Below are 20,109 nucleotides of genomic sequence, written 5' to 3' on the forward strand. Positions count from 1 at the left end.
CTCCTGGCTGGGTCGCCTCTCTCTCTGTCTCCATCACCACCAACACACCCCATGAAACAGCACGCTGGGCCTGGCACCTACACCCCCAGCCCCACCCCCACCGGGTGGAAATATCCACCAGGCTCTTCACAAGAAGGGCGCCCTTCTTAACCCCGAGGAGCAAAAGGCTAAGACAGGGGTTCTCGGCCCGTGTTTGTGCATCCCAGGGCTCTCCAGTCGACACACAGGAGAATGAGCTTCTTGCCACCTCATCTGCAGGCAGCTGCACCCCCAAAATGATGCCGAGCTTTACTTTCACATCTCCCCTGGCATCTCAGAGCCCCCTGAAAGATGGAACAAGCAGGAATTGCCTTTTTCATTATATTTTGGAGAGAATGAGGCTCAGAGAAGCAAAATGACTTCAGCCGACACGTCAGGCAACAGCAACCACCTCCAGACTGCCTGGCTCGCTGTCCTTCACTCTTCCCACACCCTGTCAGGCTCCCAGAACCTCCTCTTCTACAGATGACCATCCCGCAATACGTGAAGGCATCACTGCTTCAGCAGCTCCCTGAAGCCGGCCCCTCTCCCAAGCTCTTGGGCACGCTCATCTGACAAGACAGGAACAAGCCAAGCCCCCACTGTCCTCTCCAGCGAGTCCACACACACGTGCCCAAGAGACAAGGGGGACCTGATTCAGCGAGACCAATGTGAGCAGCTCCCGGGACTGGGAGAAATGACCAGGAACTGCTCGTCTGCCGGCGACCTACCCCTTCTTCAGGTTCGTCACATAAGCGCTCTGGAGGGCGGCTTCCAGGAAGTAGGTGAGCTCGCAGTCGACTGGGTGCGAGCCTTTCAGGTGCCGGGATGTGGTGTTACTTGTGACCTGGCAAGGGGAACACAGAGAGCGCTGCTGTCTGCAGGTGCCAAGGCTGAGGGGCTGGGGCCAGGGTCAGCCCAGGCCGAGGCAGCGGCTCCAGCACCTCCCAAGCCCCCAGGCACCTCAGGGACACGTAATGCAGTATTCAGACCCAACACAACCTGAGCTGCTTCCATTTAAATAAGTCTACAACATAATACTTTCCAGCAATATTAACTATTCACATTAAACGTTACAGGAGTATCTAAGGGAACACAGAGACTAGGAATGGTTATGGAAGAACCTCAGCATCTTCTATGCTTTAAATCGAGTGGATGGTTTCCTACCCACTAAGTATTATGTTGTATGATTTGAAGACAGACTACATGTCATTTTATTATACTCTGTCAATCTATAATATACTAGACCAATGCTTTATCTAAAATGCTTTGATTTTGTATATCATGACAAATTTTACTACCATATGTAATAAATGTACATTTTTGTACTTGCAGAAACTGCTGCTAAATTTTAAGGTTGTTCGGTTTTAAAGGCACTGATAATGGATATGTAAGAAGTCCATGCTGTCTGTCAAATAAAACACTACCCTTCAGAAAAAATAAATAAATAAATAAAATAAGTCTAAAGCATTCTCTGCATGCAAATGCCAGATGCCGATAACAGCCCTCCAATGCTGGTTTTATTTGCACTTCAGAGGAAACTGAGACTCAGAAAGTGCCTGGGAACACAAAGCTGGCTTGGGCCATGATCTCAGACTCAAGTCTGGCCAGCTACACATTCTGGGCTCTGTATTCATTGGTACATTCATTCAACAAGCACTCAAGTGCCTACCAAATGCCAGGCCCTACACTGTCCCTGTCACATACCAGGAAACCTCAGAACAGCTAGATGGCGACTCTGGGTCTCTGGGGAAGCTGAGGAACAACTGTATTATTAACTGAGCTATCACTTAAGCTCAGCTCTGAGAGGGCCTGCCTTCACTATGCCACCTCCCTCTCTGATCCAAGGGAAAAAAAAAATCAACGAGCCATCCACCTTATTTTTCAGAAACTGAAGTAGGTTTAAGAAGGATTCTTAGTTTCTCAGAGGTTGGGGCTGGGTCTTAGAAGGGACACCCAGTCTTCCTGAAAATGCACAGGGTTCCACGGCCTGCCCTCCCTAGACCCACATACCCAGTTATCCAGGCCCATCTGTCAGCCCAGAGTCCCCGGGGTGCTGATTCCAGCCCTGGACACCATTATAGCTCATCGCCTACATCATCCCGTTTAAAGAGTCCAAAGGCCAGGCCTCTACTGAATGGGTCACTTTCTCTTTTCCCTAAATGCTTCCTCCAAACCATATGTAATTCAAATGGGAAGAGCTTCTAAAACACTGCATGCGACCTTGGCAGAGGTCAACGCAAGTCTCCAAGTGGACCTGTGCCAGGGAATACACTCGAGTCCTGTTTCTGCTGCTTTAAGAATGGGCCTCCTCCCCACCAGGGGGTCCAGTAAGGGACTGCCAGGGCACCTGAGAGTTGAGAAGAGTGTCTACAAGGACTGTCCTGACTGCACCCTTCCAAGGGGAGTGGGTGATGATGATCAGTCACTAAGTCATGCTCAACTCTTTGAGACCCCATGGGCTGTAGCCTGCCAGGCTCCTCTGTCTATGGGGGGATTTTCCAGGCAAGAATACCAGAGTGGGTTGTCATTTCCTTCTCCAGGGGATCTTCCCGACCCAGGATCGAATCTGTGTCTCCTGCAGTGGCAGGAGGATTCTTTACCACTGAGCCACCCGGGAAAGCCCTCCAAGGGGAGAGGAGTGGGCAAATAGACTAATCTAAGCCTCATCTATTAAACAGGGATGAATATAATATCTACTTCATAGAGCTGTTGTGAGGGCTGTCTCAAACAGGGCTGTCAAATTTGGTCATATAAGCTGAGCTCATCAAGGAGTTTGCCGGCTCCCCACAGACAGCGTGGACTCTTCTATTTATTAAAACTGTTTTCTGGCAGTAAAGAGTCTCATGCTAACAGGATCGGGATACTATAAGGAGTTTCCAGAGCATCTTAAGGATGGGTGCAGGGCCCTCTTTTCTAATTTGCACAAGCATGACCTACGGGGTTAGCTGGCGGGACTGGTGGGCTGGGTGGTGCATAGATACGTGTGCTCGGCAGAGGGCAGTGATGACTATGGAGTTGTCACTTCCAGCTTACCTTCTCCAATTCCTGCAGGAACACCTGAGCGATCCAGGAGGCTCTCTCAAAACAGGTGATCACTTCCTCCTCCCTCTCAGTCAGGCGGGGGCGGGAAGCAATGGAGTTGGGCAGGCGTTCCAGGGAGAGGCCTGCAGGAGGAGGGGAGCACTTCGGACCTGCCCTGCTTGAAGGTGGGGGCGCCCAACTCCAGGCCCCTCTCAGGGGCCCAGGGTGGCCTCATCTGAGACTCTGGAGCAGCCAGTGGAAGGCAGAGGTTCCGGGGAGCGGGGGGGAGGGCCTAAAGCAAGAATGGTATCAGCAGCGGCAGGCATCAAGCGGTAGGCAGACAGCAGGCACCCATGCCCTGGTGGCACCCCCATGCCCAACTCCTGCCTGGCCTTCCAGGCAGCACTCCACGAAGCAATCCTGACCCCTCCCCAGGCACTCACCATGTCTACACCCTGGAGTGGTTACTTACATCCAACTCCTCTCCCCCAATAGTTCAACCTGGGCAAATGAGTGTCTCTGGTGTGTTACAGTGACACAGTCCTCGCACGTGGTAGACGCTCGATTACATGGCATTTACACACAGACCTCTTGAGGAACCAACCAATCTCTACCCCGCCTACGTTATACGCTCAGGTCCTATGTGCCTGCAGGGGAATCTGCTGTTTTTGTGTCCCTGGCATTCACGTCCCATTGTTTTAGCAGCAGCACCTCATTTTCCTTTTGAGCGTCCATCCTGCAGCCTCGCCCCCATGGTTCACAGGGTAAAGACCCCATCCCACCTCCAGGGCAGGCATGTGATCCAGGCTGACTTATCATCAAGCCCACAGTGACTAGCTAGGGTGTGCAGGTGGCCAGGTGGGGCCAAGAGGAATTCTCACCCTTCCACTGGGCTTGTTAAGCTGCTAAGAAGTCAGACTGAAAATGTTAGGGAAAGCTGACCTTAAAACAAAGCTACATAACGTGAATGTCATTAACATGATGGTACACTTGAAAATGGTTAAGATGGTATATTTTATAGTATGTGTTTTCTTACCAAAATTTAAAAAAAATTAAATATAAGAAAACATAACTTTAAAGTCAAAACAAAAACAAAAATCCCTAAACTATAAGAAACCAGGAAGAGAAAGCTGTGGAGGAAAACAACTATATTTATATCTGTTGTGTTTCTTTTCAAGACAGGAAAAAGATTGACTAAACTCTTAGTCATTAAACAAACTAAAAAAAAAGAAGTCCACTCAGAGGAGAGATGAGACATGATGGTAAAGGGCAGATTCCTAAAGAAAGTGTTTGAACACCTTGCCTGAAGAACTACACCCTGAAACCTTCCAATATGTGCACCAATAAATCACATCCCCTACTTCTCCCTCGGGCCGGGGAGGGGTCAAAGTCTGCTTAAATTGTACTCCTGTCACAGGCAACTCAGTCCAGACTAGAGAGTGCTGTCCTAGATGGCGGTTCTCAGGGGGCAGAACTCAGATCTTTCTCATCTTCGTGCCCACACAGTATGTGACATGTAGCAGGTGTTCAAGATGAACTAAGTGAAGGAAGGTGTAAGAAGAGAATCCTCAACTCTCTGCCTTTGGCCCTAACATCCAACTGATGACCATTTAACATTTCAAACCTCCTCTCCCCTTCCCCCCTCTTATCTCCTTATTCGGGCTTTATCTCTTGGGTAGATAAACAGATATATTGCCTTCCTGTCATGCGCAGCTCACAGTTCTGCCTCCAGGCTCTCATCCATCCTGCTCAAGGCTCCCAGGGTGATCCTTCTAAAACTCTACTGCTTACAACCCCTCCAAGGGTCCCTGCTGCTATAGCGTAAGGTCCAAACTCCTGACTCTCTGCACCACACCCTCCAAGGTTCACCCCTGTCAACTCCCCAGGCTTGTCTCTCATCATACATTATAGATCAAATGTTTGTGTCCCCTTGAAAGTCACATGTTGAAAACCTAAAGCCCAAGGTGATGATATGAGGAGGCTGGCCTTGGGGAAGTGACTAGGTCCTGAGGCTGGGACCTAATGATAGGGATTAGTGTCTATAGAGACCCCAGAGAGCTCCCTCATCTGTTCCATCATGTGAGCACACAGCAAGATGTCGGCAGCCTGTAATCTGGCTCAGCAGTAGAGAACCCACTTGCCAATGCAGGAGACACAGGTTTGATGCCCGGGTCAGGAAGATCCCCTGGAGAAGAGAATGGCAACCCACACCAGTTATCTTGCCTGGAGAATCCCATGGACAGAGGAGCCTGGCAGGCTACAGTCCATGGGGTCTCAGTTAGTCAGGTACAAACTTAGCGACCAAGCAACAACAAGCAACCTGGAAGAGGGGTCTCAGGAGAACCTGATCTTGATTTCAGACTTCCAGCCTCTAGGACTGTGAGAAACAAGTGTCTGTGGGGTATAAGCCAGCCAGTCTATGGTGCTTTGTTCTAAGCCTGAGCTGACTGCGACACCAGACCTGCTGCACCCACATGCAACCTCTGCTCCCAGTGCTGACTGTGCTCAGGCTGCTCCTCTTGCCGGGAATGTAAGGACCCCCAAAGTCCACCCAAAAGTACAGCTCACCTTCTGCCCCACCAAGCGCCACCTCCTCTGTGGAGCCCCTCCTGATACACCCTGGTATAACCAACCATCTCTCCCGGTCTACACCTGACATATTTCAGCCCCACCATTTTTTATACTTATTTATTTGTGCACATGTTTGCTCAGCCAGACTGTAGGTTCCTTAAAGGCACAGACCTCATCACATTCCCCTTTCTATAACCTGATGCCCAGTAGGCTGGCTGAACAAATGACAAGCCTGCTCATGTCTGACAAGTACAGAGTACTCCACAAACACAAGGTAAGGAATTACTGCTTTTCTTGGCTAGATGTCAACCCCTATGGATTCAGTGCCCTTGCCCTCTGCCAGGATGGGGTGGGAACTGGTTCAAAGGTCGGGGTGCCTCAGTCTGGGAAACGTTGGGCACAGGCTGTGAAGGCCCTTGCTCAACACAAAGACTCAGTTACCCGGGTCACCAAGTGTCAACATGCCTCTTGCCAAATGACTCATGACCAGGAGAGGATTGAATGGGGAGGAGGAACAGAGTGTGCGCTGGAGGAGACGCAACAAGGAGGCAGAAGAAGGCAGGTCCCCCCATCACTGCTGGTGCTGGCCCAGCCTCTCCTCTCCAGACCCATGGCCAAAGCTCCCTGAAGGATGGTGGGACACAGAAACTGCTCAGGGCCTGGCCTGGAAGCCAAGCGCAGATGGTCGGAGGGCACAGCCAACTCCAGAAGACACAGAGAGGGTCTGCTTTATCACATCCTGTGCCCGCCCTCCCCGCCCCGGGCTGGAGATATGCCACTGGTTGGGTTCCCTGCTGCCCCACCTCTGGGCCCAGAACTGGGATGGGTGATGCCAGCTGCCTGGCAGGTTCAGGCTGCCAGTTTCAAGCCTCCGGTGGGCTGGCCGCAACAAAGCATCTGTCTGTGGGGCAGCCAGCTTCCCTATGCTTCATCTGTTCCTTCAGCTCCTAGCAGGGGCCTCTCCACTGTGCTTCCCTGAGAATTCTAAATCCATCTTCCTTGGAAGTTCACAGTGAAACCAGCTCTTCCCTGAAGGTTTCGGAAGTCTGTCAACTCCAGAACCAGCAGAACATTTTAGCTGCATCTCCTCTGTGTGTGCCCTTCCCTTACACTCTAACTTTCCTCTCTGCCCATTTCTGGTTGATCTTTGCACCAAGCGAGAGCAAGACCTGGTGTTCAGTGAGTGGAAGGATGCGCACGTTCACTCATGCAGAGTGTAGAGCCTGATGAGGTTTCTCCCTCTCTAAACAATAGTTCATGCAGAATTTATAAACAAATCGTAGCATATTTATACAATGGAATACTACTCAGAAATAAACAACACAGATGAATCTCTCAGAACTTATAATTGTGCAGAAGAAGCCTGATATCAAAAAGTACAGGCTGTATGATTTCAGTTATAAGGCATTCTAAACAAGAGCAAAATTATTACCTGTATTAACACAAACTAAGCAATCACTGCCAGGGGTGGGGTTGGGGAAGGGACCAATAGGCAAACGACCTGCAGGAATTTTCTGGGGTGATGGAAATGTTCTTTGTCTTTACTGGGCTGTTGGTTACATGGGTATCTATGTTTGCCAAATTCATCAAATTACACACTTAAGACTCAGGAACTGTATAAAAATATATCTAAAAACAATAAAAATATCCCTCTTTTAAAGGAAGCAATTATGACTCCAGGGAACTAATGAAGATAGAGGGGATATAGTCATTGAAGTGGTGGTATGTGAAATAATTTCCAATATACAGAAGACCAAAAAGCTTCCTGGAGCTAGCAATGGCTCCTCCTAGTGAGGGTCACAGTCCAATCACTGAGTTCTGTCCATAAAAAAAGGCTTGTCTTATATTTGCTCTTTGATTCATATGAAGGTCCATTTTCCTGTCTATGAATATCTAATGGGAAATATACCAGGAACTCCAGGCCTCGAGTTTCTTCACCCTCTGCCCTCTGTGTTGAGACCATACTAGGTCCAAGACGGAGAGAGGCTGCTCCTGAGTCTGCTCCCAAAGGATCCCAGTGGATCCCAGTCCTGTCAAGTGTCAAGAAGCCAGGGGCTACCAGGAAGCATTGGGTACTACCTCCTGAATTTCCACTAGCAGAGGGGTCTTTCTGTGAAAACACCCTGTCCTATGAGAGAGGGGAGTTCCTCTTTCAAGAACTCTTGCTTTTTCGTGAACTCCAAACTTTCCATTTGGAGGCAAACTGATCCTGGCACAGCCCTGGGCTCAACACACAGGCTGGCCCTGGCCTCATCAGTCTAAGTGACTCATCATATCCTGGACAGCAGTTCTTCCAAGAAGCCCCACCCTTGGAGCCCAGGGTTCTGGATGTGGAGATGGAGAACGCGATGCTTCCTCTGAAGTAGAATTTTCCAGATATGTGGACCCCTCCCTCCTGCCTACCCAGCTAGTCGAAGAGTACAGGGCACCCAAGAAGGGTACACCCTATGGGGGTGGAGGATGGGAGAGCGGAAGACATGCAAGTGACTGCTTCAGCCCTCGGAGAGGAAGCCTCAAGGCCAGGTTGGGAAGAACTCTTATAAATCACTCAAAAGCGGACAACTGTGGGAATACAAAATGGTACGGCTTGGTCATTCCTCAAACGATTAAAAACAGAATTATCACATGATCCAGCAACTTCTGGGTATATACACAAAAGAATTGAAAAAAAAATCTAGAAGAGATATGTGTACATTTATGATCATAGCAACAATATTCACAATAGCAAAAGGGCAGAAGCAATCCAAGTGTCTATTGATGGATGGATAAAGAAAATGTAAGATATATATACAGTGGGATATTATTCAGCCTTAAAAAAAGGAAATCCTGCCATATGCAACAACACAGATGAACCTTAAGGATATTATGCTAAGTGAAATAAGCCAGTCACAGAAGACAAAGTCTGGAAGATTCCACTTCTACAAGGTATCTAGAGTAGTCAAATCAGAGACAGAAAGTGGAATGGGGACTGCAAGGGGCTGGGGGAGGGGAATGGAAAGCTGTTTACTGGACGCAGAGTTTCAATTTTACAAGATAAAGTGTTCTGGAGATTGGTTGCACAACATGAATGTACTTAACACTACTGAACTGTGCACCTATTAAGATAATAAATTTTACGTGTATTTTACTGCAGCTGAAAGAATTTCCAATGGTTAAGATGCTAAATTTTATATTTTACCAATTGAAAAAATTAAGAAAAGAAGAGCAGACAATTTGACTCATATCAAAGTTTCTGAAAAGTGCATATACTTTGACTTCACTCTACTTCTAGAAATTTATCCTTAAAAAAATAATGTATGCAAAAAAATCAAAAATTTAGCTTTAAATAGATCCAGTACAGCCTTGTTATAAAGGTAAAAAAAAAGAGAGAGAGAGAGACTTCACCTATAGGACTACACCCTAACAGGAGATAAGTTTGCTAAACTGCAATAGATTCTTGCAATAAAATGCTATGATGCTACTTTAATGTACACATATACTAGAAACTAGTTCATAAAATATTAACTTCAAAAAACAAGTTACAAAATACATGATTGTATGAACTTATTTTTCTTTAAAACATATAAACCTACAGGAAAGTTTGCTAAACTGCAATAGATTCTTGCAATAAAATGCTATGATGCTACTTTAATGTACACATATACTAGAAACTAGTTCATAAAATATTAACTTCAAAAAACAAGTTGCAAAATACAGTTACATACAAAATGATTATATGAACTTGTTTTTCTTTAAAACATACAAACTTACAGGAAAAAATGACTGGAAGAATATACCCCAAACCATTTACAGAGATCTAAGTCTCAGTTTCCCCAAACACAAAATAAGGTTGCCAACAGTGTCCACCTCATAGGCTGGCTGTGAACATTAAATCTGATGATATTCTAAAGAACAGAGAGCATGTGCTCTCGGAAAACATTTCAAGTAATGCTCAAAATGATCTCTTAGGTAGGGGTCTAGCCCTTCCCTAGAATGACAAACGGGAAATCTAACTCAGGGAGAAGAGATTCCCTCCAACACCTCTCCACTCTAAGTGCCAGCCAGACCCAGGTCTTCTGGCTTCAACACCATCCATCCTCTCAGCCCAGACTCCACACGTCTTCCCTTACTTACCCTCGATGACCCACCAGGGACTCCCAAATCTCAGCTTCTGGCCACCCGTGGGGGCCTGCCTTTCACACGTGTATCTAATGGCTGAATTACAGCTGCCACCCCGGCTCAGCTGGGCCACAGGGTCGGTGCTGGCTTCTCAGATGCACCCCTCCATGCCCTGTCCACATTTCACACCGACTGCTCTCGGGGGTGGCCTCCAACGATGGAGGAATGGGCCACCAGGAGACGATGCGGGGAGACCACACCAACTCCTTCACCTCCAGCCCCACGGTCTCCCTTCTGTGAGTCCGCCCACCTTCCTGTCCTGGTTTGTATCTCTCAACCCAGGCAGGACCCCGGGGAAGGCTTGCTGAGCACACAATGAACACAGCAGCCCCTTGCAAGACGCCCAGACCGCTCCTTCGTCTCCATCTGCACGCCAGCCTCTCACGCCATGGCTCACAGTCTGGGGCCAGGGCTGACCCGTTTCCCCACAAGGCAGATGGCTCACACCCCTTTGAGAAGGAAGCCAAAATAAACAGCTAATTCCTGCCATACCAGGACTAAAAAAAACCCCCAAACCAAATGTCCCACCATGTCCCGCCCTAGAAGCTGCCTTCTTTCATTTTTTCAAAGTTTTACTAAACCCATAAAATTGTATTCTTGCCTGGAAAAAATCCCATGGATTGAGAAGCCTAGGAGGCTAGTCTTTGGGACCCTACTGAACAACTGAGCACACATGCATAAATGGTTAATTTAAAAAAAAAAAAAGGACATGTGTGCATAAGCTTGAACTTACACACACACACACACACACACATACATAAAGTCATAAAATCCCAGGAGAGAGTAGAAGAGCTGGCAGTTTCAGAGGCTGAATGAACAGGAAAAAAAATCTTGAGGGTTAAGGAAAAGATAATTCTCATAGCTACTTAATGTATTTAAAATTTTTACTTTTCATAGCACATTCACAATTGAGGATCATACTGCAGTATTTTGGGTGAACCAGGGCTAGCTCCCTCCATGGCCAGGCCATCCTTTTATTAGTCAGCCAGCAGATAAACCTTCCAGAGTAGCCTCCCTGGAGCTGGGCTGCGGGCAAGAGGCAAAGGGATTGGTTTGGCTAAAGCACAAGGCACCTCTGGCTTTCAAGGGGCGCACAAGCCCCAAAGTAGGCAGCAATGACCACGTCTGTAGGGCTTAGGGCAGGACACATGGCCGCAGAAATGGGGGGTCATTACCACACTGGGCAAGGGCCAGAGAAATGGAAGCAACACAGACTAGGGGAGAGAAGGAAGCCATTTGCCAAAGAACCGCTGAGAGGTGGACAGCAACACTGGGGCTTTCGGGGCTGAACTGGGTAAGGCTCAAGATGTCAAAAGAACAGGCCTTGAAGCATCATGCATGTCCATGAGAGCTGGGGATACCCTTAGAACTCAGATCAACAGAAAAGAGGACAGTTTGTCACGTGGATCCACAGTGGCATTGCCTAGACTGCTCCAGATGGACCCGGACAGCATGCTGGCCAACAGATGAGCCCAATTTTACAGGAAACAGGCTGTGCCACACCTCACGGTATGGCCACCTAGGGCCGAAGTTCTGGAACACCAGCAAAAGGGATACCACAAGCCTTCCTGCTGGGCTCCTGTTGCCCCTTCATTTCCCAGTCCCTCCCACACACTCTCTTAATTCCAGAAAGGTATGACTGTACCCTACTCCAAATAAGTCACTTCCATTTCCCCAGGGCCTCCCTCTGGATTTTTCCTTTACCTGGAGGGCACCTCTTCCATCCATCTGCAGCTGATCCATCCTAACGTTCAGCCTCACCTGCCAGCTCACCTGGGAAGGCCCCACAACTTGCTAGGTCTCACTCACTTCCCTCTCTGGAACAGAGTGGGTCAAACAAGTTCTCCCTGGGCATCAGTGATTCTCCTACTTGGAGATGGGCAGCTGAGGAGCTGTAGCCCCTAAGGGAATTCAAAGACCAACCCCTTCCCCCGCCCCCATCAAGATGTCAAGGCAGAGCAGCCCACAGAACTGGGGGCAGCCACGTGGCCAGGACACCATGGCCAGGCAGCAAGTCTGGCATCCTGCCCAGCAGGCCATGGGAGTAAGCTACAGACCAGCCACCACTGGGTGTTCCCGTTTCCTGCTTTTCCCAAATGGTGGACTTCACTGACACAACGGCCTGCCGATGCAGAGGTGGGGCCGGAAAGAGTGGCACCAGGTGGCTTATGACTCACCAGCGGGCCTCCTCCAGAGCGGCTGCTTCTCCCCAGGCATAGCACACCAGCGGTGGGCCTTGCTCACCTACCTGCCACTCCTCTGAGAGGAGGGACCCGAATTGTCCATCACGGCACCCCCAGCAGGCACTTGCTGAATCAACCGCTGGCAAATTTTACTCTCTCCAGTGGGAGCTGGGCCAGGGGTACAATGACAAGACACCAGACCCCTGGCAGGAGAAGCAAACTGACCTCTAACTGGGGAGACTGGGCCAAGGTCCAAATGAGCTTGACAGAGGGAGAGAATGCTGTAGTCTGCAGCTACAATCAGGGGGATCTCCTGGTGGAGGAGGCACCTGAACTGTGTCTGGAAGGAAGCGTTGGTGCTACCTACATGTAGAGGAACAAAAATGGGGTTGGTCAGCGAGGACAGTGGCCCAAGAAAAGGTGAAAGGACAGAACTTTTTAGATCATGTTGAGCACCAGGAGTGACCTCATTTATCAGAAACACGTGCTCTGGGAAGGGAAGGGAGAAGAGGGAGAGAAGATTGGGAATGTTGAAGAAATGACCCTCTATCCTCAAGGGGCTTCAAGTTTCATGGGAAGACAGGCTGACAGCCACAAGCATATAGAATCAAACCAGCAGGGCTCTGCAAAGATGGGCAGTACTGAACACAGGCCTTTGGAGAAGTGTCTCGACACCAAATTACTATAGATTATCTTTCAGTTCAGTCGCTCAGTCGTGTCTGACTCTTTGCGACCCCATGAATCGCAGCACGCCAGGCATCCCTGTCCATCACCAGCTCCCGAAGTTTACTCAAACTCATGCCCATCGAGTTGGTGATGCCATCCAGCCATCTCATCCTCTGTCGACCCCTTCTCCTCCTGCCCCCAATCCCTCCCAGCATCAGGGTCTTTTCCAATGAGTCAACTCTTCGCATGAGGTGGCCAAAGTATCGGAGTTTCAGCTTCAGCATCTTTCATGAAAAGTAAATGGAAGATGTTCCCCCCAAACCAATCAAAATGGTATCAAAAGGAGGGATCTGTATCTATTCACGCACCTCTGTGTTAACAACAGCACTATTCACAACAGCCAAGACATGGAGACAACCTAAATATCCATCACAGATGAATGGATAAAGATGTGGAACATACATATTCATATGATGGAATATTAGTCAGCCATGGGAGCTTGGGAGATGACCACTGGCCACCAGTCCAAGCTCTGCTACTCACAGGCTGCACAATCGCAGACAAGCCTCAGTTTCTGCATCCAAAGAGTGGGCATAAAAACTCCCTTCCATTCTAGAGATGAAATGAAGGTCAATCCACCAGCCAACAAATATTTATTAAACGAGAGTTCCAGGGCATTGTTTCTCAAACAGTAAGGTGTACACACATCACCTGGGGATGCTGTTAAAAATGCAGATTCTGATTCAATACGTCTGGTTGTGGGGCCTGAGTCTACACTTCCAATAAGCTCCTGGGTGGTGCATGTGATAATCCTGCCCCCCCACCCCCCACCCCCATCATACGCTCAGGGTCCAGAGCGGGAGGGCCCACGCCTCACGTTTCCGGGTATACCATGGAGTCAGATAACCAGAGGAGCTTGGAAGACTGGGGGAGGAAGGGCCAACTGGGGGACTGTGACAGACAGGGACAGGGCCCTCAGCTCCATCCAGGGCCAGCAGGGGACTTGGGAGCGGCAGGCCACAAGACAGGCCTATTTCTGTGTGGCAGACCCATCAACTCGGCAGCCAGGAGGAGCTGGAGGACCTGGGGAGAGACAGTCCTTCCTTAAAGCCAGAGGCTTTGACAGAGCCCAGCCCACCTCCCGGGGGCCCGTGTGAGGCCCTAAAATCCAGTCCTCCGTTCCTGGCAGGATCAGGTCAGTCTGATCCCAGGTGTGATGTTGGGGAACAGTTCATTCAGACAGGGAAGTGAAGCTGTTTTATTCTATCTTAGTGAAAAGTTTGTGGTTTTCATATTGTTTCTGATCAAATTTGACATAGACAGTAACTTTTTTTCCCTTAGAGGAGTTGGAGGGTCATATACCTCCTGTCCCCCACTCTATGCAATATACACGTATATGCACATAAGGTTTCTTCACTTCAAGCAAGAGAAACCCACAACTGCTTCAGCTGCCCCCCTCTCTCAAGCTCCTGGGACGGTGTCTGAAGCCCTCCTTGAGAATCAGAAAGAATCTTCTGATCTCATCCATGTCCCCCCAACTTCAGAGCAAGGTCAAGTCCTGGTCAGTGACCCCCCAGAGGACACAGTGCCAAGTCCCTCTGCTCTGAAGGGGAAAGCGGGTGAGTTGAGTGTGTTTTTGTGTCTCTCATGAGTGAAGAGACCCAGAGCCTGCTCTTGAGACACCCACACTTACAGCCCCACTGAGTCTCCAGGCAGGGCGCTCAGGCCCCTCCCACTACAACACACAGCCTCGCCCCTTCCCTCCAGCCACATGGGCTGGAGAACCCAACTCCCTGCCCCACAGGAAGGGACCAGGTGGAACCACAGAGCAGACTCCAATGCAAGATGGTACAGAAGCTCAGCTATAATGGCTTAGCCAGGCAGAGTACTGGGGAGCACGCATGTCGGGCTTCCGCAGGAGGCCACCCAACATCTGCTGACAGAGGCTGAAAAGAGGCAGCCTAGAGGAAGGGCATTCTGGTTCACACACAAGCTAACTGATGTCCAGGTAAGTCGTTTCACTTCCGCCAGCCTTTTTCATCTGTTACCTGAGAACGGACCTACATCATTTCCATGATTCCTTTCAGTCTAGAATTGTGAGCAGCACCACCACAGAGTGTTCATGAGCTCTGGCTGCCTGGGTTCAAATCCTGATTCTGCAAACTCCAGGGACATCCACAAGGGTCCCCTCTCCTCTTTGCTTGTAACTCCTGGTCTAGAACATAGGAATGAAGAGAACACCTACTCAGCGGGTTACTGTGTAGACTGCAGGAGGGCATACCTGCAGTGTAGTGAGGGTTTAATAAATATATATTATCGTTTGTTGAACTCTGGGGCATGCTGCTGCCTCCATTCTACTTACAGGCTGAGTGTCTGTGGGCCCCCAAGTTCATCCATTGTAGCTCTAACCTGAAATGGGATGGTACCTGGAGATGGTGTCTTTGGGAGGAAACTAGGGTTAGATGAGGCCATCAGGGTGGGGGCTTGATGACGGGATTAGAGGTTTTATAAGAAGGTGACTAGAAGAGATCTCTCCAGGACCCCACAGGGAGGACAGGTCATGTGAGGACACAGCAAGAAGGCAGCCACCCGCCATCCAAGCAGTGAGCCCCCACCAGACACCAATGCTGCTGGTACATGGATCTTGGACTTCACAGCCTCCAGAACCGTGACAAATTCCTATTATTTAAGCCACCCAGTCTATGACATTTTGTTGGGGCTTCCCAGGTGGCTGAGCGGTAAAGAATCTGCCTGCAATGCAGGAGACTCAAGAAACAATAGCTCGATCCCTGGGTCAGGAAGATCACCAAGAGGAGGGAGAGGCAACCCACTCCAGCTATTCTTGCCTGGGAAAGCCCACGGACAGAGAAACTTGGTGGGACACAGTCCACGGAGATGCAAAAGGGTCAGACGTGACTGAGCATGAGTCAATGACATTTTGCTCTGGCAGCCTGGCAGGCTAACACAAGCCCCATGCTCACAAATGGAGTCAGGACCAATGACGAGCCATCCGCACCCCTTACTCTCTGCATGGGGAGCCCTGCTGGATCCCCTAGACCCAGGAAAATCAACTCCATGCACACTCCGGAGGCCACATGCAATCTCAAGCACACACAGGGTCAGGTGAACCTCAGCATGCCAAGCAGCAGGGTACAGGCACTGCAGCAGGTCAGAGAGGACAGGCAGAGAGGAGGCAGGCAAGCACAAGGCCACGTGCAGTCAGTGGGGGCTGGGGAGCCAGCACAGCCAGATAATCGAGCAGCCCATGCCGGGGACACCCGGCTCCTTACCTCCCCTGCAGCACCTCTGGCCACCGGGCCTGTGTTCCCCCAAGAAGCTGGAGGCGTGCTGGAAAGAGTAGAAAGCAGGAGACAGGGAGCAGTAGGTACCGAGCCAGGTCTACAGGAAAAAGTGCCGGAAAGGAGCCCTGAGGAAGGGTGTTAGGCTCGGGGAGTTGGTGGCAGAGGTGGTTTCCAAATGAAGATCAACCTCCCAAGACCCCCGCCCAGCCTATGCCAGGGGCACAGAGAAGGGCACAAGAAAGCAATGGGAGAAGACCCCACACTGGACCACCTGAGATGGGCGCCGGCCTTTCACAGCCCCACACTGGGTCTGTCTGGGGTGAAAATCTCAGCAGACTTCCCGGGGGGGCATTAACAATCTCTCAATGGTGAAAGGGACCCAGGGACTCAGGGGTGGGCAAACAGCTCTCAAAGGAGGCTATGCCCTGCTCAGACTAGTCAGCCCTCCTGGACCCAAAAGAGACAGAAGACTGGGAGTGGGGAATCATGGTCCAAAGCCAACATCACAGGAGGTGGAGGTTCCAATCCTCGTTCCACCACAGATCTCTGGGTAACTCTGGGTGAGGCACCTTCCCTCTCTGGGCCTCAGTTTCCCTGTATATAAGATGGCAGAATGTCCCCGTCTACAATAGAAAAGAAGGTGACAAATACTCTACCAATACCAGACACCAAATCCCCACAGGGCCACATGTGTTTCTAGACTCTGGGGGTTGGTCTGTGCTGGAATAAAAGAAGACTGACCATCCAAGAATCCTGGCAACAGTCTGGACAGACAGGTTCCTGAGACCCTCACTGCCACCAAGAGCCACTGCTCAGGCTCTGTGACCCCAGGGCTCAAGGATCCAGGGAAGAAGGAGCTTGCAGTGCAAAGTCTGGGGTAGGGCTTTCATTAACATGTAACACCTGCAAGCTCAGGTCAAGGGCACTCTTTCCCCACATGGGCATCCACAGCCCCCATCATGAAATTCCTACATTACTAAGTCCATGTGCCTAGCTCCCCACCAGAACACTCCTCACCCTGGGAGGTGGTTCTGATCCGCCCATAGCAGGATCCCAGCACCACCCCCCTGGGCCGCTCACAGCAGGAGAGCAGCAGATATCTGAGCAATTCCAGGTTTCTTTGCCATCAAGCACCTGACCTGTAGCCAACATCAACACTGGTGCCAGCGTGACGACAGGTGGCACATTTTTTAAGCCTTTCCCAACCTGGTTACACAACTGATTCCTCTTGTTCGTGGTAACCCTGTGAGGGCAGATTATTATGACGCTGTCTTATAGACAAATCAACTGAGGCCAAGAAAGGTGAAGAGCTATATGCCCAAGGGCACACAGTTGCGTTACTACTTGTCAACAGAGCAAGGGCGGGTTACCCAAGTCTTCTGACCTGACATCCATCCCATACCTGCGGTCAGCCAGCAGTGTGGCTGGTTACCCCAGCAACCACCTGGCTGGTCAGTGTTCCAGGGACATGGGGATCAGAGTGTAATGACCTGGGCACAGTGAAGGGGAGCCCCAGCCAGTGCCCACACCTACCTTTAATGACAAAGGCCTCTGCCAGCAGCCGCATCTGATACAGGGGCTTGTTCTCCATGGACATGTCATCAATGCCGGCCCGTGCGTACATGCTGATGGCATCTCGATATGAGCCTTCCACGTAGTGCAGCTTGCCCAGGATCAGCATGGCCTCACAAAGATACTGCGGCTAAAAGGACAAGGATCATATCAACGGGCTCCTGCCGCAAAGCCCCTGGCACACCCCCACCAGGTACCCGGGGATGAATACCCCCCTCACTGAGCCATAACAGTTTGCCTAAGACCCTGTTCAGAAGACCCCTCCTCTTCCAGGAAGCCTTCCCACCCCTCAAGTACATGTGGACAGCTCCCCTCTCTGCACACCTGTAGTCCCTGGCCTACACTGTAGCTCTTGGTGATATCTTCACACGAGTCCCTAATTGTGTTGTGTGTGTGTCTTACGCCCCCAACTAGACTGCAAGTGGCTCACAGACTGGGCCCTGACTCCTTTTTCCTGAAGCTCCCAGAAGCTTCACCCAAGGCAGGCACTGGCACTCAGTTCAGGCACTTGCTCTTAACACAAGTAGGGAGGCACAGACCCAGCCAAGCTTTGTGGGGCCTAAAGCTTATATAATTATGGGTCTTCTATATAAATGTGCGTGCGTGCTAACTCACTTCAGTCGTGTCCCACTCTTTGTGACCCTATGAACTGTAGCCCCCAGTCTCCTCTGTCCATGGGATTCTCCAGGCAAGAATACTGGAGTGGATTGCCATGCCCTCCTCCAGCGGGTCTTCCCAACCCAGGGATCGAACCTGCATCTTTCACATCTCCTGCACTGGCAGAAGGGTTCTTCACCACTAGTGCCACCTGGAAAGCCCCATCTACATAGATAGATAGATAGATAGATAGATAGATAGATAGACGCATATATGTATAAATATTTAACCAGGTGAAAGGCCTTGGAAAGAGTCCTGCAGGTGAGGGGCCTGAAGCTGAAACCCTCACCCACAGCAGCAGGACCCCTGTGGGGAGATGGCCACAGCCACAACATGGCCAGAAGACAGGAGAGTGAAGGCCTGTGAGGCCACTGCCCTTATCTTATCAGAATCAAGTGCCTGCACTCAAGCCTGTTTTCTTTCCCCTACTTGATCAAGTACTGCTTACACTCAAATCTCCACCCCATATGAGCACTCTTGGAAACTCCCTCAGGACCCAAGCAGGTCTGGTCAGCCCTGTCTGAGAGTCCTGGCCTTGGACATGGGCCCAGACTGCTCTAAAATCTCCCACCTTCTGAGGCCACTGTTTGTAGCCCTCCGCTTCCATGTCTGTGCTCAGCCAGCCCACCACCCCTTTGGCCAGGCTCTGGGCACCACCCCCACCATAGAGTATCAGTTCTGTCCACGCGGCTCCCGCGAGATGCTCTCGCTCCCACGAGACTGCGAGATGCAGTCCTGGTCCCCACTCCTGGCCTCTGTCACCAACAGGAAGGTGTTGCCCTTGCCCCCCTGTAGGGAGATCAGAGTCTGGGGTACTCATGACTCCAGGGGAAGCATCTACCACTCCTCACCACCTACTGCCCTCTCAGAAGCCAATAAAGGGAAGTGGAACACGGCAAAGCCAAATCTCCTTCCTCACGGGTCCAATACACATTCTTCCTTTGCTGTTGCTCACACAAGCCCCGTCTAGAACAGTCTTCCCTTCCCCTCAGTCTATGCAGATCTTCCACTCTTCTTCGGGGCCTTGCTCAGGCCCACCTCCTCCTAGAAGCCTCCCTGGCTGCCAGAGAGAGCTCCCTTCTGCTGACCTCCCACAACGTCTCCACCAAGTGGGCCCCCTGGACCCCCTGCATGCCTGACCTGCTGACTGCAGACCTGCTCAAAGGCTGAATTTTCAAGGGGATTTGCTAGTCTCCCCCAACAGGTCACCTCTGCCCTGGGTCAGGGCCACAGATCGCACACCTCCTAGAGGCACGTTTCTTCCCTGCCCTGTCCTGGATTTCCCCATCGCTGAGGGCAGGATAATAACAGCCACCCATCACCTCCCGTCACAGCGAAGCCAAGAGCATTAGGAGACGAAGTCCAGAAAAGAGCTTTGAACTTTTCTCTAGAAAGGAGCTAGATAAACACACGCCATGAGTAATTATTATTATTATTATTCTGTTCTCCTGTAAAGGGGGAAAAGGGCTACTAAGCTCAGGACATGTTTCAGGGCGAGATGACAGGGTGTAGCTTGGAGTGGTTCCTGGTGAACCAATAACAGTTTACAACAGGGTTTCCACCAAGCTGGTGGAAAATTAAGGACAATGAGGTGAATGTTTTATAAAGTTAAAGTTATGCTAGTTAAAAAGCTGCCTTTAATTCTTAGGAATTAAGAATTAAGAAGAGCATAATTCTTAATTCTTAAGCATATCTGTCTTGTGTTTTGATGTTAAGATGTTTGTTCTTTTATGGACCGACAGTAATAGAAAATGGTATGGTTCTGCTGTTGTGTTGGGGGCTTTGTGAATGTCCTTTCCTGGCAGAATGAAAAGTTGGCTGTGCCCTTTGGGACCCATGCCTTTGAATTTGAACCTGGCTTGTCAATTCAATAGTGTGGGAACCACAGAGCCTAGGCCTCACGGAAGCATGCTCTGCAGGAAGCCACTGGGTCTGGAGAATAGTCCCTCAACTGGATG

At 50.2% G+C, this 20,109-nt stretch overlaps 1 protein-coding gene across 3 annotated transcripts in view; it reads right to left on the reverse strand.

The window, feature by feature from the left end:
• Window positions 1-20,109, reverse strand: part of TTC7A (tetratricopeptide repeat domain 7A) — a 119,791-nt gene that overhangs the window by 87,535 nt on the left and 12,147 nt on the right. The window contains exons 1-4 of one of the 3 annotated variants that reach the window (XM_043918084.1): window positions 17,456-17,525; window positions 15,911-15,968; window positions 3,055-3,185; window positions 750-865 (exon numbers count right to left, since the gene is read on the reverse strand). In XM_043918084.1, the coding sequence (XP_043774019.1) occupies window positions 750-865; window positions 3,055-3,185; window positions 15,911-15,968; window positions 17,456-17,524 (374 nt within the window). In that variant the 5' untranslated portion in view covers window position 17,525. Of the gene's footprint in view, window positions 1-749; window positions 866-3,054; window positions 3,186-9,726; window positions 9,861-15,910; window positions 15,969-17,455; window positions 17,625-20,109 lie in introns of those variants that run through there. The other 2 variants (XM_043918081.1, XM_043918083.1) reach the window with 2 other exon arrangements.

Source organism: Cervus elaphus, chromosome 11 (assembly GCF_910594005.1).
Source record: "Cervus elaphus chromosome 11, mCerEla1.1, whole genome shotgun sequence".
NCBI lineage: Eukaryota > Metazoa > Chordata > Mammalia > Artiodactyla > Cervidae > Cervus > Cervus elaphus.